The sequence below is a fragment of the Mesoplodon densirostris genome, chromosome 15, assembly GCF_025265405.1.
Source record: "Mesoplodon densirostris isolate mMesDen1 chromosome 15, mMesDen1 primary haplotype, whole genome shotgun sequence".
NCBI lineage: Eukaryota > Metazoa > Chordata > Mammalia > Artiodactyla > Ziphiidae > Mesoplodon > Mesoplodon densirostris.
In genome coordinates, this window is record NC_082675.1 from 41,910,058 (window position 1) to 41,938,041 (window position 27,984).

Consider the following 27,984-nt stretch of genomic DNA (forward strand, 5'->3'; position numbering starts at 1 on the left):
AAGAAATACACAAATACATATGAATCACTCATTGCAACAGATTGAAGTTGCTACTATAAAGGATGCATGCTTTGCATATTAAGAGAAAAGAATATATATCATTTGAGAGAAGGACGAGGGTATGGCTTGCAAAATTCCCGATTCAACAAAACTAAAGAGCTGTAATACAAATAATGTCTAAATGGGAAATCTGGCATGAAATATGGTAAAGGCAGAAAGTTCTCTGGGTGTGGAGATACCTGCGTACCACTGAGATCACTTATTGTCCTTCTTTTTCTTTTTTTCTCCAGATCAGCTGAGGGTGAGGTCAGGCCTCCCAGTCCTGGCTCACCATTGTCTGTGATTCTCAAGGTGGGAATGGGGCATATTTGCACTGAAAACAAAACAAACAGGTGATTCTGATCCAGTCCTCAAGGGCTTGTCCTCACCACTTCTGAGGATCTTTGGGCTGTGACTGTTCCCCTCCTCCACGCAGTACTCTGAGTCACTGGAAATACAAATGGCCTGATTTCATCTTCTGGAGGAAGGAAGGAATGTCTGAGCTGCACAGGTTACTGGGTTGGTTTTTAGGGGTTGGAGAGAAAGATGAGGAGTGTTTGTCTCCAGACTTCACTGAAGATCCAAGGATAAGAGAAACAAGAAGTTGCTTCATGGGGGCTTTCCACCTATTTGGTGTGTTTTTTAAAACCACAGACAGAAAGGGAGACAAGAAGCGAGTGGGAAAGATGAAAAGTAGACCAGAGAAGCGCTAAGCCCAAGGAGAGGGCAGGTGCCTGCCCTCTCTCCTCCCCACACCCTGCCACACCACAGAGCCCTTCCTGAGCCCCTGCAGCACAGACGGGGACGCGCAGGGCAAGAAAAGGCTGCCAGGCCACGCGCAAGCAGCCTTCTCCTATACGAGTTTTCTGTTCTTTGGGTCTGGAGGAAACCACTACACTAGAACAAAGCAGTGGGTAATCTCACCAATTTTACACAGCAATTCACAGTCCCCAAGGTACTTTAATGCAATGACAGGTTATGAGAGAAAATATCTGTTCCAATGAAGGGAAAGTGTTTTACATAATCGAGGAGAACATCAGTGCAACATCGACGCGGGCTGGGGGTGGGTGATGACAGAAAAGGAAGTAGGAAGAGAAGAAAACTTCTGTAATCCCACAGAGAGCCATATTCTACTCTGCAAAAAGCCATCTCTTGGAGACCCCATGTCTAAGTAACTGAAAATTGCAAACCATTAATCCCAGTTATGAACAGTTGTTTCACACGAGGGGGGTTTGTGTTAAAAAAAATCAAATTCACAACACACCTTAAAGCTTAAAAGACGATCCATCTAGGTATGATACTTTAATAGCCAGGTTTAAAAAAAAAACAACAACAAAAACACTCTTTACTGTAAAGGGCCCCATTTAGAAGGAGTTTGTTCTATCTTTTTTTCTCTAAAATGTGAAATTAAACTTAGAAAGCTAAAAAACAGATGAGGACCTTAAAAATTCCCTTCTAGCACAATGAATTTCTTTTAAAATATGAGATGCCTTTCATTTTACAAGACTGGAATTCTCATTTTGGGCTTGGCACGCTAACACATGATTAATTCAGCCTCCTCCTTTCAGAGGGCTGACCACATTTACTGGTCAAACGGTTTAATCCTATTTAAAATGCAATCCAAGCAAAATATTTTTAAATAAAAAAGAAAAACACCCACCATCCCCTGTAACTGTTCACCTTGGCCAAACTATCCCATTTTCCTGTGATCTTGATGTGAATTTGAATATTTGCACCTATAACAAAGATGAAGTTAAGCTCTGGAGGAAAGCCAAGGGGAATCTACCTTCCCAGGGTAGAAAAATTAAGTCCCTAGCCCCAAAAGTGGTGCCACAGATTGCCCTCGCTTGTCCAATATTTTGACAGACCACGTCTCGTTGTCTGTGCTTTGTAGCCCTCTGTTGGCATCGGCAAAATGTTACATAGCAGTGATAATAAAAATAAAAACTGTCAGAATGGAAGTTTTGTGAGATTTGTTGATTCAAAGATGTTAATCATTTTTACCATGAGTTGTCTATTTATAGCCTTTTGTCTCAAATTCTGACAAGCTTTTAAAACTAAGAAAAAGATACAGCATGCTATTTTAAAAAGGAATGAAAAAAAAAATAACAAGCTTTCCACTAATTCACCATGCCATTAGAATCCTGAATTTAAACTGCAGTTGTATTCCATTTAAATGAGATGTTTTCCAACCAGAAGAAATAGTAGGCAATTGTGGCTTTGCAACAATGCAAGGCGGGAAGAAATAAAAGAAATAGAAGGAAATAGAAGAAATAGAATTGTGGCTGTTTCTTTCAACAGATGGGGACAGCACCATGGCAGCATGTTGTTTTTTCTTTAGTTGAAGAACGCAAACATCCGTAATCAATCATCACTGATTAACTAATTATATTACCCTTCCTTTTATCACGAGGGTTGGACCTTTATCTGTAAACACTATGGATAGTCTGTATGCTCTTATTTTTCTAGAAGCATATCCCAGTACACATACAGTCGTGCAGTCACAGGCTGCAAACAGAAGTCTACATTATCGTCCACCTTTAAGCACTACTGCTTTTTATTTTTTATTTATTTTTTTAAACAAAAGCAATTGGTTTCCAACAGCTTGGATAATAAGTCTTTTGACCTGCATTCTTCTTTGACCCATTAAGGTCACCCTGTGCTCGGGCATATAGCTGACTTAGGAAATGCCTGCGAGTCCTACATTTTATCTCCTGCCCACTCAAAATAAAGCTTTCTTTAAATGTGTCTGCACGGGTCCCTGAAGGCCAAAGAGGCATCCCTGTAGCGGGCAGTGGAGGGACAGCAGCTTCTGCCTTTATTAATGAATGCAGACCATTATGAGTCTGGCTGGCTCCTTCCCTGTTCCCAGAAGCATATACTGTACGTGACTTAAAATGCTAGAATATTGACACAAAGCGAGCCGGGCACCCCTAAGGAAAATTACTCCTTGGATATAATGTAGGCTCGTAACAGCTATTAGAGTACAAAATAAAACCCTCCGGGATCAAACTGACATATACCGCATTCTACCTAGTCCTCAAACATTAGAAGAATTTCTTTGTGAAGGCACTCTCAAGGACAGCATTAAACTGACTTTTGTAGCAATCTGCAGCAGCTTTTTGGCTTAGAGCTTTTAGTACTAAATCTCTGGTTTGAATCAATATAAGTACTATATCTTCTACATTAATCAATACATTTGGTTCAATACATGTTCTATTAAATTATACTTTCTAATCAAGATTTTTACATTTCCTCCCACTCTCTTTTTTCATTCCCAAGTTCTTTTGCTAGTAAAACAGCTTTAGGAGTGTATCTAGCTAATGGAGAGAGGATACTGGGTGATCTCCCCCATAGGTTAGAGAAAAAAATACAATGGCAAAGAGTAGCCTTTGTCTTGATAAGGTTAACAGGATGTGAAGGCAATAAATTAACATTTTCAAAGTCCACATGATTACCAAAGTACTCATAGTTTTAAATTAATTAAAAGTGAATTGCTTCAGCTTTGGAAGTACTGTTAGAATGTTCTAAAAATCACCCAAATCATCCAAAATACCAATTAGACCCCATTTTACCACCCCAAAGTTTCCATTGTCTACAAATTATATACTTCTTAGCTGGAGAAATTTGGGGTAATTGTGTTTTCATGGGCCCTACCTGGTAAACATCAGGAACATATATGTAGGTATGTGCATTTTGGTGAGAGATATTTTAATGAATGTTCTTAAAAGACAAATGTATAGTATTTCCCAAAGTGCTTTGACAGTCTACAAAACATATTCATATGATGGATTTTCATGACCAGGGTGGTTGACTCACAATTTTTACTTTGGCAGAATTCACTAAAATGAGGTTCTACACTTTTATTTATTTATTTTTTTTGCGGTATGCGGGCCTCTCACTGCTGTGGCCTCTCCCGTTGCGGAGCACAGGCTCTGGAGGCGCAAGCCCAGCAGCCATGGCTCATAGGCCCAGCCGCTCTGCGGCATGTGGGATCCTCCCGGACCAGGGCATGAACCCGTGTCCCCTGCATCGGCAGGCAGACTCTCAACCATCACGCCACCAGGGAAGCCCTACACTTTTATTTTGATAAACAGCAATGGAATTTCCCAAACTGTCTGTCATGATATGCTTTTGCCCCTCTCTTTAATGCCATGAATGTTGAATTTATGATCATGTTTGCACTGACAGAATTTCCCTTTTTATTTTTTCATATGGTAATGTCATCACTATGAACTTAGAGAGACACTGATGCATTTTCTTTTGACATTTAACAGTTCACATGGGCTTGGCCTGACATCTCAAAGCATTTTCTGGATGACACCAAGCTATATTAAAGCAAAAGGTGAAATGGCATCATCAGAAGTGATCAGAAAAATACACGATATTAAGGAGAGAAAAGGACTATTAGGTTATTTAGTTTGTCCCCTTGTTGGACAAAAATAATTTTATAAAGTTCACACTCTAGGCTAGTTTTAAATGGTTTTGGCAATGAAGCTTCTATCACACCTCCCATAGGGAACGATTTCACATTCTAATAAACCTCACTGAAGGACTTTTTTTGTATTTGCTGTTCTTTGGACATTCATGCTAAATGAGCCTAGAAAAGCTTGGGCTGAGATAACTCTGAAGCGTGTGGACACTGGCATGTTTATGAGTTTATGTTCAGAAGCCTTGACCATGTATCTGTAGTGTAAAGTTCTTCTATCTCATCCAGAGAAACCAAAAAGACAATCCAGTAAGCTATTTCTTAGTCATTATACAAAATATGTCATTCAATTGCTTTATTCTAGAGAGAGATGCCTACAAATTAAATAGATTCTAGAAGGCTGGTGGGACCAGGTTTCCCAACCTCAGCAGTACTGGAATGTCGAGGGGGACTAGTCTTTGTTCTAGGGGTCTGCCCTGTGCACAGTAGGATGTTAGCAGCGTCCCTGGCCTCTGTCAACAACATGCCAGGGGCACCTTCCCAGTCGTGACAGCCACATAACCCCTGGGGGAAAAATCATCCCCAGTTGAGGACCACTGTTTCCAGTGTTTTGAAAACACATTGAGCTTGCCGTGCCTGCTTGAGGATGCGACCTAGTCTTCAGTCTCAGCGGTATCTACCCCCCCGTCAAATTACAAAAAAAAAAAAGGGACAGCAAAAGGGACACATATATGCCACATGGAACTATGGCATGGCATTTAAAAATATGGTCAATGGTGAGAATGGGCATTTGCTGAGAAATCAGGGAAAGGATTCTTCGAGATATATAATAAATGGCATTGCTTGTATAAATAATCATCTCTCCAAAAATGTCCACTCATTCAGCAGTTTACTAAGACCTTCCATGTACCATCAGTGAACAAGGGTGGTACATTTTAGTGGCAATCAGTGCTGCTTTAGAAATATTTACAATCTAATAAAGTATAAAGGGACCCAAATATTAAAATCTGGAAATTACTATTTAGGCTATGGAAACAACTCCCTACTCTGAATGAACTGCAAAGCCATCATCCCTCATTTGCTGGTCGAGCTAACACCACCTGTAAGTGATGCTTCAGAATAAAAAAGAAATGGTTTCAGAGCTGGGGAGTTCTAGCAGCATCTGTTCCAACATCTCCTTTTATAGGTGAGGAGATTAAGTCCCAGAGAGTTTAAGCCAACTTTCAAGGTCTTATAGCCACTGCAGTGGCTGAGCTGGCTTGTGCAAAGAAGCAATTGTTGAGCGGTGCAGGTCGCTATGTTCTCATCCCCGGGCTGGGCTGGCTGCAGAGACTACAGCTGCTCACCGTCAGGGCACTCACCAGGGACAGGAGGACAGGGTGCAATGGGCCACAGAGAAAGGGCGCCTCACCTCCTGGGCTTAGTTCTCAGAGGAGTCACACTTGCCCAGTGCTGGCGTGATGAGGAGGGGGAGGTTAGAAGAGAGTGACGGGCTCCAGCGGGAGAGAGCAGGAGCCAGGCTGAGAGCGGCTGAAGGCAGGGTACTGGTCCCTGTGGGGCTGGAGATCCATGCGGCTGGGCAGGGAGGTAGGGGTCACTTCAAACAGAGCCTATTTTCACCACAGGTGCTCTTTTTTTTACAACAGCAAACCAAGCTGGGAAAGCCAATGGTGGTGAACAATATCTTGAGAATACCTACCTAAAGTAGCCTAGCCTTAGCCTAATGTGAGTCTTCAGAAGTCTAAGCAAAGACTCATTTTTAAAGGAACGCCATGTCTAAATTGCTAATGTAGAGCAATTTTTAGTATTTTGACAGTGAAACACTTCAGAGAAATAAAACAAGCCACGCTGGTCCACCAGCTTCAAAAGGACAAAATACTGATGATGGGTCATACATGACAATGTTAACTTCGTAACCATTTCATTTCTCATTACGAGCTTAAAAGTGGTAGTAAAGGGTATTCCTTAGTGGCCCAGTGGTTAGGACTCTGCTTTCACTGCCAAGGGTGCAGGTTCGATCACTGGTTGGGGAACTAAAATCTCACAAGCCACACAGTGTGGTCAAAAATTAAAATAAATAAATAAATAAATAAATAAATAAATAAAATACATGAAAAGAGGGCTTCCCTGGTGGCAAAGTGGTAGAGAGTCCACCTGCTGATGCAGGGGACATGGGTTTGTGCCCCGGTCTGGGAAGATCCCACATGCCGCGGAGTGGCTGGGCCCGTGAGCCATGGCCGCTGAGCCTGTGCATCCGGAGCCCGTGCTCCGCAACGGGAGAAGCCACAACACTGAGAGGCCCACATACCGCAAAAAATAATAATAATAATAATAATAAAATAAATAAATAAATAAAATACATGAAAAGAAATGGTAGTAAAATTTCAGTCGCTACCTGACCCCTATTTGTTTTGCATATAGGACAGGCTTGAAATTTCCCTTTTTTGAACTGATAGGAGCATGCACGATCTACTACATTGAGGAAAAAGACAAAAAAAAAAAAAGGTGCCGAATTGGAAGAATAGGTTAAAAAGAGCAAAATGGTCACTGGGAAATACATTAAAGGTACAAAGTTTATTTTTAAAAGAGAACAATGAGTTGAGCTACCTGTTCACATGCATGGAGCCAACGGAAAATTTAAATCAAACTGCAGAGAGCCAGCAAAAATGAAAGAGAGGCCAGAGCTTAAAGATTCTGCTCAGATTCCAGAATTGCAGGGTCCAGCGTATTGTGGGACAGAAGGCTTTGATAGGCAATACCGTCTAATAAGATATTCAGGGATTAAGTCAGTGCTTCACAGACAGATGTGTCCATGCGCCAGTTGTTGCTAAGCTTTAATTTTCCCCCCTGTAATGTTTAATTTATCACACTGGTGCTTTCTAAACCAGAACACCTGTAAACAAGGTTAAGAATGACCTCCTTCCAATTTTACATCCGTGAACAGTGCCCTTTCTTCGTGCTCTAATTGTAGATACCTTAAAGATAAATCCGTGGAATGAAGGAAAAAGAAGGCTTGGCTGACACTGAAATGTGTTCATCTTGGGTGAATGCAAATTTCCTCTCTGCCTGGCTCTGGGTGTACACACTGACTCATGATGCTCAAGTCATATTCAAGCCCCCCGCCCCATCCCAAGTCAAACACAATTAAACAAACTTCTGCTAAATATTTAACAGCCTCGTGTAGTAATTAGCAGCAAATAATGGGAGCTTAAATTGATAATTGCTCAGAAATGTCCTCTTGCAAACATTACACTTTTCCTGCTCCTCCCTTTTCTCTTAGACTTTGTATCCCAGAAGGTTTTTCGTGAAGGATTTAGTTAGTGAAATTACCCATTGTCACATTACTTGGCCCAAGATCTTGCAGTCAAGTTAGGTTGTTTGACCATCAGCAGCAAGATTCCGCCTACATTACTTACTTCACGTCTGTTTTTGAAATCCATTGAAAGTTATGTACCTGAAAGCTGTTGGAACAGGGCATTGATGTAAAAACTGACTGGCAGGCTTAGGATTTAAACTCTGTCCACCAGACTCAAAAGGTCATCTGATTAGAATGGGAGAAGCACAAGGCATAGTAATTTATATTCAAAGGGTAACCTTTCTAGGGAGGGAGAGGAAGCAAGAACTCTTCCTGCTTTTCCACTTGATATGGACAAGGATTCCCTTCAACCAATTCCCAATAATTATGAAAAATAGTTTATTGAACTTGGGCAAAGAGCAAAAGAAATGCCACTTCCTTGTAGTGTATTATTTCTTTTATTAAAAACACGGCCACACTCTCTAGGAGGTAAACTCACAGTAAGAGTAAGTCAACATGTCATAAATCATGAAGAATAACAGAAAACAACCTTTCCCCATCATAAGCAACCAAATGCTTGTCTACTAGGGCATTTGCTTTAGTAAATATACACACAAAGAATAGAACTGTGAAAAGACAATGTGTTGGTTTCCAAAATTTCCATAATGAAACTGCAGAAGGATGAGTGTGTGTGTGCACATGTGCATGTGTGTACACTCGTGCCTATGCTGGATGTTGGCATGAGTGTGTGCTGTGGAGCCGGGAGAGAGGTACATTCCTGCATGGGTTCTACAGGTACAATCCCTGGTGTTTGCCTTTGATCTTTGGGTCCCCCAGGGCTCATATTCCTGCATGGAGAATGCAATTAGAAGGAGCCCCAAGTAGGCCTTGCTTTAAATTCTAAGAAAGTCCTTTTAAAATGTGAATATTTCACAAGCCAAATTCCATTTGGGTGTCTCTCACTTTCAATTAAAAACATAATAATCCTGGTTTGGAGAGAAGAGAAATAATTCTGTACTGAAGTTTGGTGCTTTTTTCCTTGCTTGCTCTCTTTCCTTTCCCTCCCCCTTGCATGTTTTGTGTCCTGCAGAAAGCTTCAAGCCCCTTTCTTTAATAATGTCCTGCCTCGCGTCCCCTGAAATCACCCGTCTGTTAGCCAGTGCACACAGGCAGGAATAGAGGGAATCAGGAATGCCAAGTGCATCCCTTATCCTACGTGGAAACTTGTTGGGTCTTAACATATACTTGGATTCCCTCTTGGGCCTCATTTCTTCTTGTCCCAGAAGCTTTCAGGTCTTAAAATGGCAGAGCTGCCCACCACTCTGGCCAAGAAGAGCCTCTATTCGCTTCATAAACCCACATGTTAAAACTCCCGTTCTCGGGCTTCCCTGGTGGCGCAGTGGTTGAGAGTCCGCCTGCCGATGCAGGGGACACGGGTTCGTTCCCCGGTCTGGGAAAACCCCACATGCCGCAGAGCGGCTGGGCCCGTGAGCCATGGCCGCTGGGCCTGCACGTCCGGAGCCTGTGCTCCGCAATGGGAGAGGCCACAACAGTGAGAGGCCCGTGTACCACAAAAAAACCCCACAAGAACAAAAGGAACTCCCATTCTCTTCCCATTTCCTGGGCATCTTTTCTGACACTGCTTCTCGGTCTCTGTGGAACAGTCTCCTCATCCCTCATGGTGCACTGAGCTTCTAGAAAGACAGCCCTTGAGTTCCCCCCAACAAAGCTGTAGCTATGGTGAGAGTAATCTATAACCCTCACATCCTTAGATAATTTGCTGCTCCAAGTTAATTTTAATTCATTACAATAAAGCAATATAATTAAAAAAATAACTCCTTAAAGTGAAGTATTTAACATGACCCTGGAAAGGAAGACAGCTTCCGCTAACAGAGGCCCAGGCAGCAGGCATGGTGCACGCTCGCTCTCTCGTGCAAATTTCAAGGTGAGCTGTAAACAAGCTCACGCACCAACGCCGCTGCCGGGCAGAAAGGACTGGGCGGCAGGAGGCCTCTTTCTAATCAGTCCTCAAAGGAACCTGCCACACAGAAGTGGCACTTATTCTAATTTAAAGCCCTCATGCTTGCTTCAGTGTTGCAAAATTTATAAAAGAATAACTTCATTAAACCGCCTGGCACTTCAAACACAAATGCAAACCAGCCACAACATAGAAGGAGCTGGCCAAGAGGAAGAGAAATATTCCCAGAGTTGTTAACTCAGATATTCAAATCCAGTCTGCATTTGGGCGCTTCTCTTTCTGAGGATGGGTTTGCCCCGGAACCTTCCTCCACCAAGGATTTCTGCGCCATGGTCCTTGACTTCTATCCTGAGGGCCAGTTGCCCCTGTTAAGTCTGCTTAATAACACTTAAAATCATCCAAAGCGGTTTGGCAAGGCACGCACCTTGCAGAAATACATCTGGCAGTACCTAAATGAATGCTATTCAGTGCTCCTTCCTGGTCTGCAGAAAAGATTGATTCTGAACAGGCCACGATTACAATCCCCATTTACTTGGATATATATTTCAGACTCACCTAAGTTGTTGAAAAACTAATGCAAAAACATTTTTTTCCCCTTACCCTTGGTCCTCCAGAAAGCCAGCAATAATAAGGGTTAAGTGGAAACATTCTGCTGAATTCATGCACGGCAATGGAGAAAAGTTATTGTCACATCCTAAAACACACACTTTTAAAGAAAATTCTTTTCCTCCCCTGAATCAAAGAAATGCTACAATAAAAGAACTTCAGGCTAGATTCCTAAGCTACAATGCAGTTTGTGTCAGAACACACATCATTTCATGCTGAACTGTCAGCATTTCTCCAAATCATGTTTTGTTTTTTTTTTTTTTTTTGGATGCAATGAAAAGACAAACCTAGAAACCTGTATAAAACCTCCAAGCCTCTGTGCAAGTATGCATCACACAGAAATTGGTCTATGCATTGAGAGCCTGGGGTGCCAACGATGAAGAACTCCTTTCCTGTTCAGTGTTTCTCATCACCCAGGTCCAAACGTGGGCTAAGATTTTGCTTCAAAGAGAAGAGAGTAAACAATCAAAAAGCTTGCAAATGGTAATCCATGGATGGATAAGAGGTAATGACCTTAGGGTGAAATCTCTTAAGGCGGATTTCTCCAAAGGCGAATACCAGAAGACTGTTTATCCCAGCTGTCCTTCAGAACTGAGGAGGCGTTCTTGCTTTCGGTAAGAAGAGAGACCTACTATAGGATATTCATGTCAGGCTGACTGGAGGACAGATTGCCACAGTAGATGTGAACGTTAAAGTTATCACCACAAAAATGCAGCACGATGTGTTTTGTATTATTCCTATTCCTAGGATAAACAAATACTGAAATTAACTCTCCATCATCTTTATAAATTTGTTTTACAGTGCTGAAGGCTCTTTTACATTCACATCATGCAATATGTTAGAGAAGGTAAGTTTGTATTATTTTTCCGCTCCATGAATAAAACAGGGCTAATCAGATGGAATGAATGAGCTAATTCAATTACAGGCAGCCTTTATTATACACTAAAATATGGATTATTGATCTTGTGGAGTTGGCAATGCAGGAGGCAAATTCAGTGAGCAAAACCTGCAGATTTGAGTTTGGCTGTTTTTACTCATGCTGAAGTCCGCTAGAACTGTTCTCGCTTTGGGAAAAAACACCAAAAGAAAACAACCCTAACTACTTAAACCCAGGGCTTCACAAGGGACCAGATGAAAGGTTAAGTCAGAGGGCTGGCCTGGGAGCCTGAGCAGGGCCCGGAGTGGGAGTGCGGATGTAAGCTCTGTCATGGTGCGACAATGGAGGGAGGAGAAGTGTGCCGGCTCTTTGGGCCCGTCTGTGCAGTGGCAAGGGAAAACTGATCTGGGAGACTGAAATGCACTTCACAGGCATCTTGCTGCAGATGCAATCAAGTCGTGTAGGAAGCAAGAACGCCTTGTGGCGGCCCTGCACTTGTGAGACGGGCTTGTTTGCAATGCAACGCTGCACCGTCCTAGCAAACTCCTTTTGTCTTTCATCTTTGAAAAAAAAATGCAGTAGCCATCCCTCGTTTGCAAGAAGGCAGCTCTGAATATGAGGTCACGTGGGAGGAAAGCCTACAGCAGCAAACGCTCAAGGGAAAAAAGAAGGTGAGCGCTGATATCCATGTCTATTGATACACCTCTGTTGTGCCTTCCCATTTCCCTTATAAACCTGCCCCGAGATTCTGTGGCCTGCTGGGTGCTATTTGTACTCCGCTCCGGAGTGCAGACCAGACTGGCTCCTGGATTCCTCGTAAACTTCTCCCAGCTTCTCCTTCCCAGCGTCAGCGCTCCTTCTTTTGACGGGGTTCACATCCTCTCTACCGCTTTATGGGCCACAGCTGAGTGCCCCCCCACATGGCAACACAGACGAAAACATGCTCTTTTCTCCTCTGTTTTTAAAAAAAGCCCAGAAGTGGGTTCTGTGTTTTGGTAGGCATCCCTCCAAAGCATAGGTAAGTGTACATGTGGCCTGTTTTCAAAAAAACTTCCAATGAAAGGGAGGAAGGAGGGATGCCTAACAATACTGCACAAAGTTGCAGACTGTTCGGCTACAGCCCAGAAAATGAATCCAATTTTTCATTCTGTCATTATAAATATTTCATTGCAAATGGTACTGATTTTCTGCAACTGTGGTTAAGCAAAGGGCCTCTGTGTGGATATTTAAGAAAAAAAAAAGGAGGAAGACAACGAGGAAGAAGGGAGGGGGAATGAAAGGTTAGCAACCAATTAATTTCTTACTTTCAATGTAAAAGATTCTGGGAGAAATTCAACAGTGATGTAGTGTGTGACTCAAAGAAGAAGAAAAAAAACATTTACTCGGCTCTTCTTCTGACAGTTTCTCATAAAATATCTGCAGTCCATCTATCTTTTAGTACTCCAGGCTCCTCGGGAGAGCAGAAAATGGTGGTTTAAAGCTCTCTTCAGTGCCAGTCTGCGGGAGATTGCTTTCCACAGGACTCCCGCTGATGGAGGCCTAGGGGAAGAGGCCCAGGAGTTATTCAATCAGCCCGAGACTCTGGGGCGGCTGGGGGTCCTTTGAGGGCTGATTAGAAAGCTGCCCTCCTGTTGCCTGCCTCGGAACAGAACGAAATGAGCAGCCTCTTGCTGAGCAGATTCTGCAAGAAGGAATTTCACCTGTCATGGAGTTTGTCAGAATTTCAGGATTTATCTTGGTGCAAAATTAATAAAATACCAACCAGGATTTCAGGCTGACTACTCAGCTTTGTCATCTCCAAGTGATCTTTCACCCAAGAAAACCTGGACAGTGAGCGCAGCCATCCCTGCCCTACTTTTCCTTTGGAGGGTGAGCAAGATGATGGGACGAATACCAGCCAGACGTCAGGATGAGATTCTGAACCAATTACACACAAGGCTGAATTACAGCGTGGGTGCTACTGTCTTAGTGGGTGACCTCTCACCTCACCACTGGAGCTCTGAAGGCTCTTTGGAATAAGCCCGAGTCTGAAGTAGAAAAAGGCCATTTCTGCAGTTTATAACACAGTAGTTTCCCTATGGCATCACATCTGTTAAATTCATACGCCGGTGTCCCAGGCCTGGATTTGATTTATCTTATTCAAGGAGGACTAACAATGGACTCCGTTAAGAGCACATATTGTGAAACATTACATGTTAATCTTGGCTCAGCCATGCTCGAGGAGGTGCAGGGTCATCTTTGGTTTGAACCCACACTGTCTTCCTGCCCCATCACCCTCTGGCCTCCCAGCAGAGTGGGGAGTGGGGAGAAGCGGGGAGGGGAGAAGGGTGGCAGGGGCATGAGGGGTGGGACAGGGTGGGAACAGACCACTGCTGGCTCCAGGCTGCAGCGAGTTTGGGAGTTCGGCAACCTCTGCTCATTCCGCTTTAGAAGGTGGCTCACACCGCACGAATGACCATGGCTATTTTAGGTGGCGTTCTGTAAAGCCCAGGGCTTGATCATTTTGAGCAGAGGCTTTAGGTAGCCCTGAGGCAACCGGCTCTGGTTCCCAGAGTGGGTAGCACCACATCACAGAGGGGCCAGTCTGTGGCGACTGGGTTGGTGCTCACGCCACCAGCTGGTCCAAGCCCCTGGACGGAGTGGGCAAACATTTCTCAGATTCGACTCCGGACCCTGAACTCTGGTTCAGAACAGGATTAACCTGAATCATAATGTCCACCTTGTGCTGCATCCCTGGCCTCTCACCACGGACCACAGGTGCCTCGTACCAATCGGTGGTTGGCGGGCATCCTTGGCTCCCAGAGTCTGCGATTGGTTTAAGGCCATTGCTGCTTCCCTGCCCATTTTCTAATCGACATTTTCTAAATGAGACATTTAACAACACTGTAACGCGTTCCTTCCAGCTCTTCCCCTAGTTAAACGACAAGCCCGTTTTGGAGAGCCACTTCTACAAAGCAGTTAGTCGCCTGACAATATCAATACCAAGAGATCTCAGGAAAGAGTGAGTAACAGAGAGAGAGAGAGAGAGAGAGAGAGAGAGAGAGAGAGAGAGAGAGAGAGAGAGAAAGAGAGAGAGAGAGAGGGAGAGGGCTTGCAAGTGCAGGCACAGATGGTGGGCGGGGATGCAGGGTGCTCACAGCAGGCTTCAGTGGAGATGCATTAACTCCACAGAGGGATGAGGGCTTCCCACCAGTTCTGTCATGAATTATAACTGAGTATGGGGATGAGGCCTTAGTGCCTGGCTCACGGCAAATAGACTGTTCTATTTTCCTGCACAATCACTTTTCACCCTTATAAACTCCAAGCGCAGCTAAGCATACTGCTGATATTTAGTAGTATCACAGTAGCCTTTTATTTGTCTAGAAGGCACACAAACTTAGCAGATGTGCCCAGTGGTGTAAGTCAGATAATTATAAAATTAAGTTTTGGCAAAGTGAAAAAGGAAACCTTCTGTGGGCGATTCGGGTTTCCGGCGAGAGATGGTCTTCTGCCATCTGAGGGGCCGCATCAAAGCAAAAGGAGGGCACGCAAGAAAGATGCCAGCCTCCCAGACACGCTGGGTACAAGGGAAAAGCCTCCCCTTTGCAAACTTTGCCCTGCTCTTACGGGAAAGCGGTTTCCTGCGCAGTGACCTCCCCCATACCCTCCCTCCCTCCCTCGATGAAGTTATCAGTGAAGAAGGCCGGTTATTTTAGGCAGTTTAAAATTTCACCACTTTGAAAGGACTCGTTTACCCTGCCTTTCACTCCCGTTTAAAGCTTCGGAGTTGCTGTTCTAGATGACAGCACCGCGAGCACCGCTTTTAAGCACTATTCATCTCACCCGCCACATCTCGGGCTTTCACAGAACACCACTCTCTCCCCAATGAGGGGAACTCACTCCTTCATAGCTGCGGGGCAGAGCCTGTTATGAGCTGTAGATTCGCTGCAAATATAACAATAAAGGATACAAATGTGAATTCCTCTGAAAATACACGCATGGCTCTGAAGCCGCCTGGCCTTAGCAAACTCAGTGAAGAACAAACTATCAATCTTTCTCCAAATGTGCAGCAACAGCTCACTTCATGCGGCTGGCCAAGGGATTGCCCCATGGACGGGTCAGAGGATGCTGCAGTGGATTCTCTGCCCATTTCAGGGGCTTGAGCATTGAAGCCCATGACTACCTTCTCTCTAACTCTAACTGCCACAGCAGGTGGATACGGAAGTGGTGCTTTCCAAGAGTCCGATCGAAATCTGTAAACACAAAGAGTCTATTCCTGGCATTGTGTCTCTGCTAATGTGAGGAGACGTATCCACATGTAGAGCAAACATCTAAAACAGGAACACACGGGGGACTTCAACGCGCCTCCCTGGATTGCGGAATGTTCTAGAAATGTGGAGGTCCAGCTCTCACCCAAGGATCTGCCTGCAAAGGTGCTGAATCAGAGTGCTGTCTTTGCAGGACGACTGTGCCCGCAGTTTCTCGCTCCTAACAGAGGCAGATCTTCCGGTGCTGTGGTAGCAGGCTGTCTTGGTGACACAGGAGCCGGCAGGGCCAGCAGAGCCCAGCCAAAGTGGAATGTGGCAGAGGTGATGAACATTTCCAGGGGGTGGGGGAGGGGAGGGAGCTGCAGCACTGGCCGCGGTGCTCTTCAGTACACACTAGCTGAATGCTCCATAAGGTCTCACTGATGGCAGTTCGGAGATGGCCATCTGTCGTCAACTCTGGGCCAGACAAAAAAATAATGTAATGGCAGATCGCTAACAACAGGGCTGTTGGAGAAGGGAATGAGTCCTAGAACGGGGAGGTGGTGCTCCATCTCTTAATAGTGAAAACCAGGCATCAATATGAACATTAAGAAATTAATGGATGGAGAGTTTTTAAAAACTGAGCTGGGGTGCCGTAGAAATGATTCAATGTAAATAAAGTGGTTTTCGCTTATTGCAAATACCTCTGTTGCCCCTCCTTCGGTCCTATTACCCACTTGACTCTTGAAAATGTGACTGGTAGGACACATGGTGAAGCAGTGAGGGCCAAACCTAGAAAAAGGTGAGCCCAGTTTGTGCCCCCAAGCATGCACACACGGATTAGGGATTTATTGGTACAAAATGGGTAAGTGAAAACTCATTTACTCATGAAGTCCTAATGACTTCATTGTGATAATCGTGCTTATATTTCGGTATGCTTGCTTAATTTCTAGGTGCAGTTTTATTAAAAAGCGAAATAAAGCTACCTCACCTTTAGATGCATTATGAATGCTATAAAATTTTAAACTCCCTTCTTTGCTCAAGAAAAAGGGCAGCTTTGATAGGATTTTTTACTACTGCTTACATGTTAGGAAGAGAGAAGGTGTAAGGAGGGAGGAAGGGGCTGAGAGAGAGAGAGACTAACAGTCAAACCGAGGTGAGCCGTGCCCTATTTCTTTGTCCTGTATGATTAACTTTCTGCCTTCAGTGGTAAGGACAATCATTCCTGATTGAATTATCCAATATTAACAGCTGAAAGTGATCACAAGTAATGGTGAAAACATAGATCCAATCAAGCAATCAATGCAAACGATTTGGTTCCCAGAGATCCGATCAAATAAAAGAGATAGATCCGTTTAACCACTGAGCAAATTAAGTGGAAGCTGCTGTAGCACCAGTTTACTTCAAAAGCCCCGAAGGTCCACAAAGCAGAGAAATGGGGCGGAGCAGAAGCGGACCAGTTCCAGAGCCACATGTTCCCTTGACACAATTTATACTCCTGCAGCCCTCTGAGTCTGTACGACGTGTTTAAGGACTGCGAATTCAGCCCCAAGAACAGGAGATACACAGAGGTCCAGTGGATGGGTGGCAGTGGAGAACTAAGGTATGGGGCACAGACCACCTAGGAAGAGGCAGAAAGCAACCCCACCACATGACTGTCAACATGGAACCCGGCTATGGCAGGCCCAGACATGGTGATGGGCAAACCGTTCCAATCTGAGGGTCCCAAAGGGAGACCACATGATAAGAGACAAGGCAGGACAGGGTTTGGAGTCTTACAGTTGGAGAGGGGATCATGAAAGAAATTTCAAGCTCTGTTAGAAATAAAAACAAAGCAATTGAAAAATATAGAAAAGTTGTGAGAAGAAGATGAGTTATGAGGGGTAAATAGTTTTAGAAGCAGTTCTTTTTTTTTTTGCGGTATGCGGGCTCCTCACTGTTGTGGCCTCTCCCGTTGCGGAGCACAGGCTCCGGACACACAGGCTCAGTGGCCATGGTTCACGAGCCCAGCTGCTCTGCGGCATGTGGGATCTTCCCAGACCGGGGCACGAACCCACGTCCCCTGCATCGGCAGGCGGACTCTCAACCACTGTGCCACTAGGGCAGCCCTAGAGGCACTTCTTATAGATGCGCTGTGAGCAGCAGTAAGACACACTTTTCCACTCCTCTTGTTTGCAAAAGAGAATTTCAGCCTGACTCCAAGGAAAATATGAAAACAAGCTAAAACTAAAACAAACCTTTCCCCACACTACACTCCGATCCTACCTTGTCTTATGTGGAGGGGCAAGATAAAACTTTGTTTTGGCCACTCACCTTTAATTTCAGAGGCGGGGTCGGGGGGAAGAAGGGTTAGCTTCTTTTGAAATACATTTCTGAAAGCAAACTTCAATGTTTAGTTTTACAGTTATGTGCTAAAAAGAAAGACCAGAACTAAAAAGAAGCTCAAGACTCTTTAATCCTTTGAAAGAGATGAATGTTTAAAAATAAGAATTTCTACCTGGAAGCCAATTAACATGAAACTATGTCAAGGTATGATTAATTGGGAAATTTTTCCAGTGAACTAGAACAGAGAACTAAGGAAACATCTGACACGTCCGGGATAAAGATTTTATTTCCAAGTAATGATGGATCTTGATTTTGTTTACTGAGGTCAGCATTAGGGAGAGGGAGGGGGTCCGGGAAGCAGAGCTCACCCAGTGCTTCCCTATTCCACACTCTGCACTGACGGCTCAACATCGGCTACTCCACTGCGCTCTCACCAGGACCCTGGGGGTTGGGCAGGATGCTTTGTTGTCTCCTACATGCCCATTTTACAGATGATAAAATGGAAGCTCAGAGTCCATCTCTTGTGAGCGTCAGTGACCAAAATCAAACTCTGGTGATTGTTCTCTGCACTTCATGCCCTTTCCCTTGTACTAAGCTGACTATGTAGAAATCAAAGCAAAATAAAACAAATTAAAAAAAAAACCCATGGGGCTTCCCTGGTGGCGCAGTGGTTGAGAGTCCGCCTGCCGATGCGGGGGACGCGGGTTCGTGCCCCGATCCCGGAAGATCCCACATGCCGCGGAGCGGCTGGGCCCGCGAGCCATGGCCGCGGAGCCTGTGTGTCCGGAGCCTGTGCTCCGCAACGGGAGAGGCCACAGCAGTGAGAGGCCCGCGTACAGCAAAAAAAAAAAAAAAAAAAAAAAAAAAAACATGAAAACTATTTTGAAAATAACCATTAACTATTTGAGATTTTATGGATGGCTAACTCTCTCACATCCACAGATACCGGAAGCATATCCATCCTTCAAAACCAGCTTGAATGCTTCCCACATGATGGCTTTCTCGATTCCCCCAGCTGGAGAATAAACATTTTCTCTTGGGATACTTAGAACAATTTATCACATGTTACCTCATATGATAGTTAATCATATGTAAATCTTTTCTAGTAGACTGTAAATATCATATATTTCTAATTATTTTTGATATGTCAGAGAGCTTGGGGCCATGGTAAATTGAAAATGATAAAATTATATTTTTATAAATATTTTAAATTAATGAATATATTTTCTTACCTCAGAACGGTATAGGGATGATAGCAGTCTATAGTATGGTATCTGTGGTTTGGCCATTAACAAGGACTCTTTTTTTTAAAGGCTCACTTTTTTTTTTTTAATACATTCAACCTCTTATTTTTATTTTTGGCCTCACCATGCGGCTTGCAGGATCTTAGTTCCCTGACCAGGGATCAAACCCGTGCCCCCTGTAGTGGAAGTGTGGAGTCTTAACCACTGGACTGCCAGGGGATTCCCAACAAGGATTCTTCAATGCCTCAGCATGTATTACTTAATACTCTGAGACACAAACTTATATAACAATTATTAAAAGGCTAGTTTAGGTAAGGAGCTATGTTAGTGAATGACCCAGTCAGCCACACAGCAGCCACATTTCAGTGCTGTACTGTTGTCCTGTATGTCCCATTCCATATGCAGTAATTAATTTTTCTTTCAGAAATGTGACCATAAAACTTGAGCAACAGTGATGCTGTGGTGTGAAAAATATGCATCAAAATCAGGCTGATTTGGTGGGAAAGTGATCTGAGAAGAAAATCAAACAGCTGTAGAGACCATTACATATTTAAACTTTAGCGATAGCTGAAAGTTTTGGCGTATCCCTCAGAATGTCAAATCACTACTTTATTTGTATGTGCATTCATGAATTAATGAAGGGAAGGCCAAGCATCAAAATAATCTTTGACTCAAAAAGAACTTAATACCATAATCTCAGAGCCTCAAGTTCATCTAGGCCAATTCCCCCTCTTCCCACCACTGGAATTCCCTCTATGTCCATTAAATTCACAACATGATGCCTCAGAGAACTCTCTATGGGGACACATTGGAAGAGGATGATTTGATCACTGCCACTGAATTGTAGTTTTTCTAGAGGCACCAATTAAACAGTAATTACTGTATTGAAAGAAAATGGCCTATTCAACAGAAGTTTTACAAACACACCACTTGCCCACACCTGTATAAACCACTTCGGATACAAATATGCATTGTAGGATATTATTCTTGGACCATACTATCCTTCTCTCAAAGCAGCTTCCTTAAGTTCTGCAGAAAAAGTTTTGAGGTCTATTAGGAAAACATGTGAAACATTCAACATATTCATTTGCTTTAAAAATAACAAAGTGTTCACTTAGTTCAAATAATGCACTCTTATTCCAAAGCACATCTTCCCTACCAGCTTGCTAGGTGGCCTTTGAAGTATATTAAAATTCCTTGCAAGAACGGGGGAAAACTCTACCAGAAGAAAAAGATGATATCCTGCCAGGAATTACACATTACACATCCCTGGACTGGCATTTAGAACTTCTGGTCAGAAAGGTCTAGAGGTCATGCAAAGACAATAGCTCTCACACTGGCAAGTCCTAGATGGAGTGTCCCATAGAAACAGAGGTTTCCTCTTGCTTAATTCTAAAAGCAACTGTGGTCTGTGATGTCAAAGGATAATGCCTAAGTCCTTGATTCCTGAAGATGGACAGTGTATTATGAGGAATTATTTGAATTATTGAATTCTGATTCAATGATTGAATTATTTGAATTCAAATAATTTGAATTATTTGAATTCAATTATTTGAATTCTGAGGAATTATTTGAATAGTACTGTGAGGTTAATGAAAATAACAAATCTCTGTGTATGTCTGTGTGTGTGTGTGTGTGTGTGTGTGTGTGTGTGTGTGATTTTATATCCAACAAAGCACTTCTATCCTTAAAAAGATGTTTTTGTGTTTTTAACTGGGTATAAACAGTGAAAGAAATGTAAATGACTTATTATGGTCATGAAATCGTTTATGCACCATTAAAAGATACACCACAGTGATGTTCCTGGGCAATTCTGAACGCTCACCCTAAACCTACCCTATTAGTCTCACTCTGATATAAGAGCCAAATAAACGATATGCTTTTAAAGCTCCAGTTCTTGGGCATTTGGTTTATAAAATGCCTCTTGTGAAAGGTCCTTCTTTCTGAACTTTAGTGGCATAAAAAAGTAGATGAGTTTAGGTGGTATGACATGGATCAATTTCAAAATCTGCATTAATTTTCATACCGAGGCATGAACTACAGTGGGCTGGTAAAGGGGCTTCATTTTTCTACTCTGTTATTATTTTGGTTACCGATCTTATTTTCTATTGTCACCTTAATTTCACTTGATTTCCCCCCTTATTCTAGACATGCACAAAACTGTATTTTTTGTATACCTACCCCGACCACTTTCTATGCAGGAAATAAATCAGTACATAAAAGTCATATTAATTCCATCCTCTAAGCACGGGTATAAAGTGATGTGAGTAATGAAGACAAACGCACAGGACTGTGAACCTCTAAGTTCAAATCATAAAAATCAGAAAGGTCTCAAAACTAGAAGAAGTAAAGTTAACTCTGATCCATTTTTCTTAATGTATTGAAACTAAAAGCCATTGTTTTTACTAGGGATTTTAGAAAACAGACCTACATAGATATTTCAATGACTGTGGATATTAGCTGTAATGATTATCACATATTAACTATAAATACTGTTCTTATCAAAGGAATGATGTACATTTTAAGCCTGAGTATTCACATCAAGGCCAAATATGTATGATTCTGAGTTGTGGGATTGGAAAAATAAGGCTACAGCTTCGGATTATGAAAGAAGTCTTATTTTGGCCCAGATCACAATTTGAATGAATGAGTCAGAAATGTTTTGAGAGATGTTTGACCTCATAAGGTCTTAAAGATGCAGAAACAGTTTTGTGTTTGGTACTATGTCTTCTATACCAGCAGTTCATAGTATGGCCGGGGGACCTCCGGGGGTCTCCTAGATCCTCTCAGGGAGTCTGTTAGGTCAAGACTAGTTTCATAATAACATTAAGACAATGTTTGCCCTTTATACTGTCATTAACAGTGGCATCTTCTAGGGGCTACTTGACATTGGAAGATATAATTTCTCCAACAGCTAGTAGAATTGTTTATTTGTGTATTTTTGCATTTAAAACATTTCTCAATTTTGATTTCTAATATGGAAGACATCAACAGATAGTAACCCACATAAATCAAAGCCCTCTGTGGTCGTCAATAATTTGTGTCAAGGCATCCTGAGATCAAAGAGGTGGAGAACCCCTGGTCTATACAGTAATGGAAAGAGAGAATACTGTACATTCCATGAAACCCTAAAATACGCCATAAAAGAAACCTGGAGTCCTGAAGGACATGCTTAACTGCTTAGTTTTGTCTGCTCGCCAACGGGGCACAGGCCACCACTGCTGGAGTGTGGGGTTCTTTTAATGAAAGACATTGAAGTGACCAGCAGGTCAGTAGCATTAGAACCTACTAATATAGTACAAAAGTGGATTTGTTGCAAACTTTTTTCCAGGAACATTAGATAAGAAGCCAGTCTCTACAGAATCTCTACAACTCTGATTTTAAGCTACTATGAATTCTGCTTCACAGTTTAAATACTAATTAACAGCATCATTTAGGTGTACTAGCCATATCCTTTACAATCTTACAAACTCAAAGGACTTATCCTTCCATACCTACTGCAATAAGAATACTATATTTTCCAATAGAAATTAAGGTTACTTTCATGAAGTATACTTTTAAATAATAGTCTAACTTGGTCTATCTTCTATATTCAATTCACAAACAGACGTGACAGAGGAGAATTCTTTTTTGAAGTGATGAAAAGTAATAGAGCAACTTTAACATTGGTGCATTGACACATTATAACACTTAAATAGCATCATCTATTCTTTCATATATATTTTATCTGATGTCCTTATTTGCTATTTGTTCACTGGTAGGATGAAAGCTGAGATGATAAACTGTAAATTCCCTATTTTGATACAAAATTCACATAAATATGGCTTCCTCAGAGCCCAAGGAGGTCCAAAGCTGCCCCAGGGTCCACAGCGTGGGATGGGAGATGGAGTGGGCGGGGCTTTGGGTCCCTTAGTCCTGCCTCAACCACATCAATCACATCAGACCCTCTTCTGGTTGTTTAGGGAATTCAGTACCAAAGAAAAAAAAATCATCCCCACCCTATTTTAGTCTAAATAACTTTACTGATAATAATAATGCTCACAATAATGAAATAACTTTGAATTCTAATCCATTCTCCTCCAAGGGCACCAACAAGATTTAACAAAGGCATGTTTCTCTTATGTCATTCCATCTGAAAAATGAAGATATATATTAGACCCATTTTACAGATGAAGTAAGAGGGGGAAAAATAGACTTATTTTCTTTTTACAGTAAGGGACATTTCTGGGTTAGGATCCAGGTCTCTGACTGACACTAGTCTATTGCTAAGAATAATCAAACTGACCAAACATTTCTATTATATTTTAGAGTTTATACCCTACATTCAGACCCGTTATTTCATTTTTACCTAACAACAGCCCTGTGAGTGTTACATCTGTCTATTATTTCTTCACACCCGAGGTTCTGAAACATTTTGGACCAGTGCAAGGTCACACATCTAGCAAGTGGGACATTCAAGGCTAAAAAAGTCTTTGGATGCAAAATTTGCAACTATAAGGCTGTCACTAATAATTATTCTATTCTGTTACGTAGAAGAAACACAGTGGATAAGTGTATAGCTTCTTTCTTCTCTTCCCTTCTCCCTTCCGATTTTAAGCCCCTCAGGACAACAATAACCTGGACATCCATCCAGCTTGTAGCCCAGTGGGAACAGAACATGAATAAAACAGGGTTTGGGAGAATGGGCCCTGACAAGTGAGGTGAATGATCCTACAGTCCAATAAACCTGACCCCTAAGTCTATCACACTGGGTCAGAAGATCCAATTATAGGTCTGTTCTAGTTCTTTTTATGATTGACAGCAGCCAGAGGCAAAATTACTTTGGTGTCTGTTAATCCAGCCTCTAATTTTCCCTTTGCCCCAGTACACACAAAGCATCATGGTGGCCCAGGGTGAGTGATACTGTGAATCCAGATTTAAAATGCCCTTGTTTCCTATAAGAAGAGCAACTGAGTTCAATGCCAGTCCTCCTCATGGGGATATTACCTGCAGCTCTGTTTGGAAGAAAAACTTCTGTGGACATTGTGTGCAGTCATAGATCTTGTCTTCTTGTCCATGGGCAGAGAAAATATGCTGCTGCAACTTGTTTGCTTGAACAAACACTGAAATGATAAAAGAAGAGTGAACTTGAGGTTATTTTCATTCCGAAATGCCCTCCGTCCATGACTCCCTGTGAACAGCTCCAGACGGAGCAGAATGAATGGCATACCTTCTGGGTGTGACCACTGCCAGGGGCCTGGGGAGAGCTGAGTCACACGTGCTCATGGTTGGGTCTCTGGCTTTTGTTAAGATGCACTCTACCGAGCACCTAACTGAACCCAAACAGCTCCAAAGGAAAGGTTTATCGAGGCCCTGCCCCCCATAAATCTTTTAAAACGAAAATTGTCAAATGCACAGCACTGTCTGAACAGAAATGATTCTTATTTCCCAGCAACCCATAGGTTAAGAAATCATAGATGCCAAAACCCTGTTTATTGTATTTGCCTAAAGTCATAGCTACCAAACAGTTCTCTATTTAAATGTGTTAATGCTAAAAATTATATCCCACAGCTACTCTGGGGCACTGTCTATAAATGTGAAACAGAACGGCAGGTAAATTCTCTTTGGATACTTTAAGATCAACTCAGCCTATACATTGAATGCAAGGGTTTCAATAATATAAACATGTTCAATTTTAATGACTACAAAACAAGGCCCTAAGACTGTGTAACAGTTTACCTAGGAGACATACTATTAATAATTAAATTGTATATGCCAGAGGCAGTGTTTGGGTTGGCAGAACGACTTCTGATGGATGCCTGGTGCACTGTGACCTAAAAAAGTTTGCATCTACAATATTAATCTGTATAGGCAGGCAAAGGATTTATTAAAGATGCTGGCATTTGACTTTGACTCTAATCATTAAAATTATTCTAATTGCCAGCCAACCTAAAATATTAGAATATTGTTCTTGTGAGTCATACATTTTAATCATATTTCTCATTACCTTAAAAAACTGCTCAGATTTCTTCTTCCCCCCAACATGCCTTATATTGGAAGGTTGTTTTTTTTTAAATTGCTTTTTCTAAAATTACTTCGAGATACACCAAAACAATTCAGGTCTGTCAGCACAGGAAAGGCAGACCGTTCATGATTAATGCATTTTTGTCTCTTACCTACATCAACCAAAAGAAATGGGGTTTTCATACTGATCTGCAACAAATCTCTATCTAACTTAGCACATTTTACGAGGCTCCTGGCCACAACATGAAAGGGCTGTTTTATTAGGGGCCTTAATCATGAGGAGATCTATGACCCAGTCCTCCTTATGAAGACTTACTAGGAGCTTTTATAAAGAACCCAGACTCCTGACTCATTGTATTAAGACAAATACTACGTTATGGTGAAAACATAATATACATATTTTCTAAATACAAATTTGGAGGAATCAAAAAATAGTTCCAAAATAAGGAGTGGCTGATGGGATTATTGAATGAAGGAGCCTCACAGGCCAATGGTAAAGGCAGACCCACCAGCATAGTCTGGTACTACTTGTGCTAACTGTGTAGGAACATGGCCTCTCTTTTTATTTTATTACAGGACAGAAATCTACAGGCTGAATGCAGTGAAGGTTAACACCAATGCTTCGGAATTTTACACCGCAAACCAGGAAGTCACTTTTGAGAGGAGATGTTTTCGTTTTGTTTTGCTTTTTCTGACAAATAAGAAGGAAACATAGCCTTGAGGGGTTTGACCAATGAGTCCAAGACACAGGCAAAATTATCACGAAGGATTTTCCAAAATAACTTGGTCATTGTCGCAGGAGCAGCAGAAACGTGTGTGATCATATTTCAACCCCTATGGGCTTCAAATTATAGTTTCTGATTTGCATTGTTTCTTTCTTTCTTCTTTTTTTTTGCTGCTGCCGCCGAAAACTATAATGCTACAACATCTCATAAAAGTTTCTTCTTAAAAGTATAAACTTATATCAACTTCTATTTTAAAAATCCAGTGACATAGGAAATAAAGGCCTCATCTAATGTGTTCATTTAATCTGTTTTCTAGTTCAAAGAATTGGGGGAGGGTTTTAATTATGCCTTTATATTTCATAGGGGGAATGTTATAAAATTCTCCACGTTTAAATAACAGACATGTTGACAACACGGCTGTACTTCTTTTAGTCCCATGTCTTATGATGAAAAAGCCACCTTTGCCTTGCTAACCTTTTAACACCGAGAGGAGAAAAGTGAATGAAACATGGATGTCATTTTACAAATGGAAAAGTGCAAACTTCTGAGAGAACCTGAAATGCCATTTGTTCATCCTGACAGCTAACCTTCCTGACCGTTCGAGCCTCTAAAGTAGGTGGCAATCGATAATGCTAATCAGCAGAAATCAAACGTCTTCTTCCCAAATTGAACTGAAGTCAGATCTGTAAAAGGCCATAGCAGTGGGAAGTATGCCCTGGTAGGAAAGACAGGATGTGGCTGAGAAACTCTCCAGAGTTTTCCAGAAATAATCTTCCTACCTGTAAAGCAGACAGGACACTTGAAGGTACCGCCCATCCCTTCAAAGCTGTGCTCGATCAGGTGGCACTGGAGTTTGGCAGGGGAGTCGAAGGTCTGGCTGCAGAGTTTGCACTCATGGTTCAGTCCTTCATCTGTTAAGGGAAGTGCGTGAGCAGAAAAGTTGACACCTATCACATCTTTGACAGACTAGTGAGTTAACTATAACTGCATACATTAAACTCTTTCCAGCCCCAAATATAGATGTGTAGTAGTATATATGGTTACTTCACATTATTTATGAATTTATATCAATTGGAAACATTGAATTTAAAATCGAATTTAAAATAGATTTAAAAATCGAACGATAACCACAAGGCAGGTTTTCTCTTGGGGTAATGTATTTTATTAAGCTTTTAAAAGTAAAATTGGTGTGTCAATAACGAGGCATCTCCTTTTCTCTAACTAGCAAGATTTTATGGGCTGTGTATTTCCAAAGTCCTGAAATAAAGGAACGATAGAAAAATGAACAGCTTCTCCCCAGGCCTCTCCTCTGGTTTATCTAGAAGGTTCTAGAGGTTTCTATTGCTAACCATAAGGTTTTTAGTGGTTTTCCCATTGAAGACTTCCTTTTTCTACTTCCAAGATTTTCTGGCAATTTTGAAATATTATTAATGCTCATAGTGTTTTATAAATGCTCTTTTTTCTTGCTTGAAACTCCCAGTCCCCCATATCTTCTCAGTTCATTGCTCCCTTTATTTTGTAAGACAGTTTCAGTTTTACCCTCAGATCTAGACTCTGCCTGTCTTTCTCCAAAGGCACGTTCATGAGCTCCAGGCTCACTTTTGACTAGTCCTGGAGTTTTCTTTGATATCTCAGGAACAGGTAGAAAAATATTTTAGTGTAATAACAATTGTTATATAAAATGAAAAGTTTGTGTTATAGACAGAAAACATTATTTTATGTTGTTTTCCTCATTAAAATGTTTATGAAATTATACATTTAAGGGTTATTCTAACTTGTTTCAATTTGCAGTTATAAGAAATGAAGACCCATAGCACTAGAACAAACAATTTAACACTTCTTTGGTGCTTACTGTTGTTCCAGACACTGTTGTTCTAAGTGCTTGCAGACATGAATTCATCGAATTTAACAACAACTACTATTATTCCCATTTTACAGATGAGGAAAGTGACACCCAGAGAGTTGAACTAATTTTGCTCTGAGTCATAGGAGCAATACCTGGTGGAACCAGAACTTAAACCTAGGCAGCCTGGCCTCAGGGTCCATGATCTTAGCAGACATACTGTGGCATACACCAGCTATTCCCAAGACTCTCATTAGGAAAAGTAAGGGTTAGGAGGCTTCAGTTTAACCTGAAATGTTATCAAGTTATACTTTTATCTTCTCTTATTTGCAAAGATTAGAAATGCTACTAAGGACCATCTGTGTCAGATAGTCTAGGTCTAGGGAATGAAAGA

General features: G+C 42.0%; 1 protein-coding gene across 7 annotated transcripts in view; it reads right to left on the reverse strand.

The window, feature by feature from the left end:
- ZNF521 (zinc finger protein 521) overlaps positions 1–27,984 on the reverse strand; it is a 289,007-nt gene that overhangs the window by 3,449 nt on the left and 257,574 nt on the right. For 4 of the 7 annotated variants that reach the window (XM_060119104.1, XM_060119098.1, XM_060119096.1 and 1 more), the window contains 2 exons: positions 26,527–26,658; positions 24,006–24,121 (listed from right to left, as the gene is read on the reverse strand). In XM_060119104.1, the coding sequence (XP_059975087.1) occupies positions 24,006–24,121; positions 26,527–26,658 (248 nt within the window). Of the gene's footprint in view, positions 1–36; positions 374–14,914; positions 15,928–22,901; positions 23,152–24,005; positions 24,122–26,526; positions 26,659–27,984 lie in introns of those variants that run through there. The other 3 variants (XM_060119099.1, XM_060119101.1, XM_060119100.1) reach the window with 3 other exon arrangements.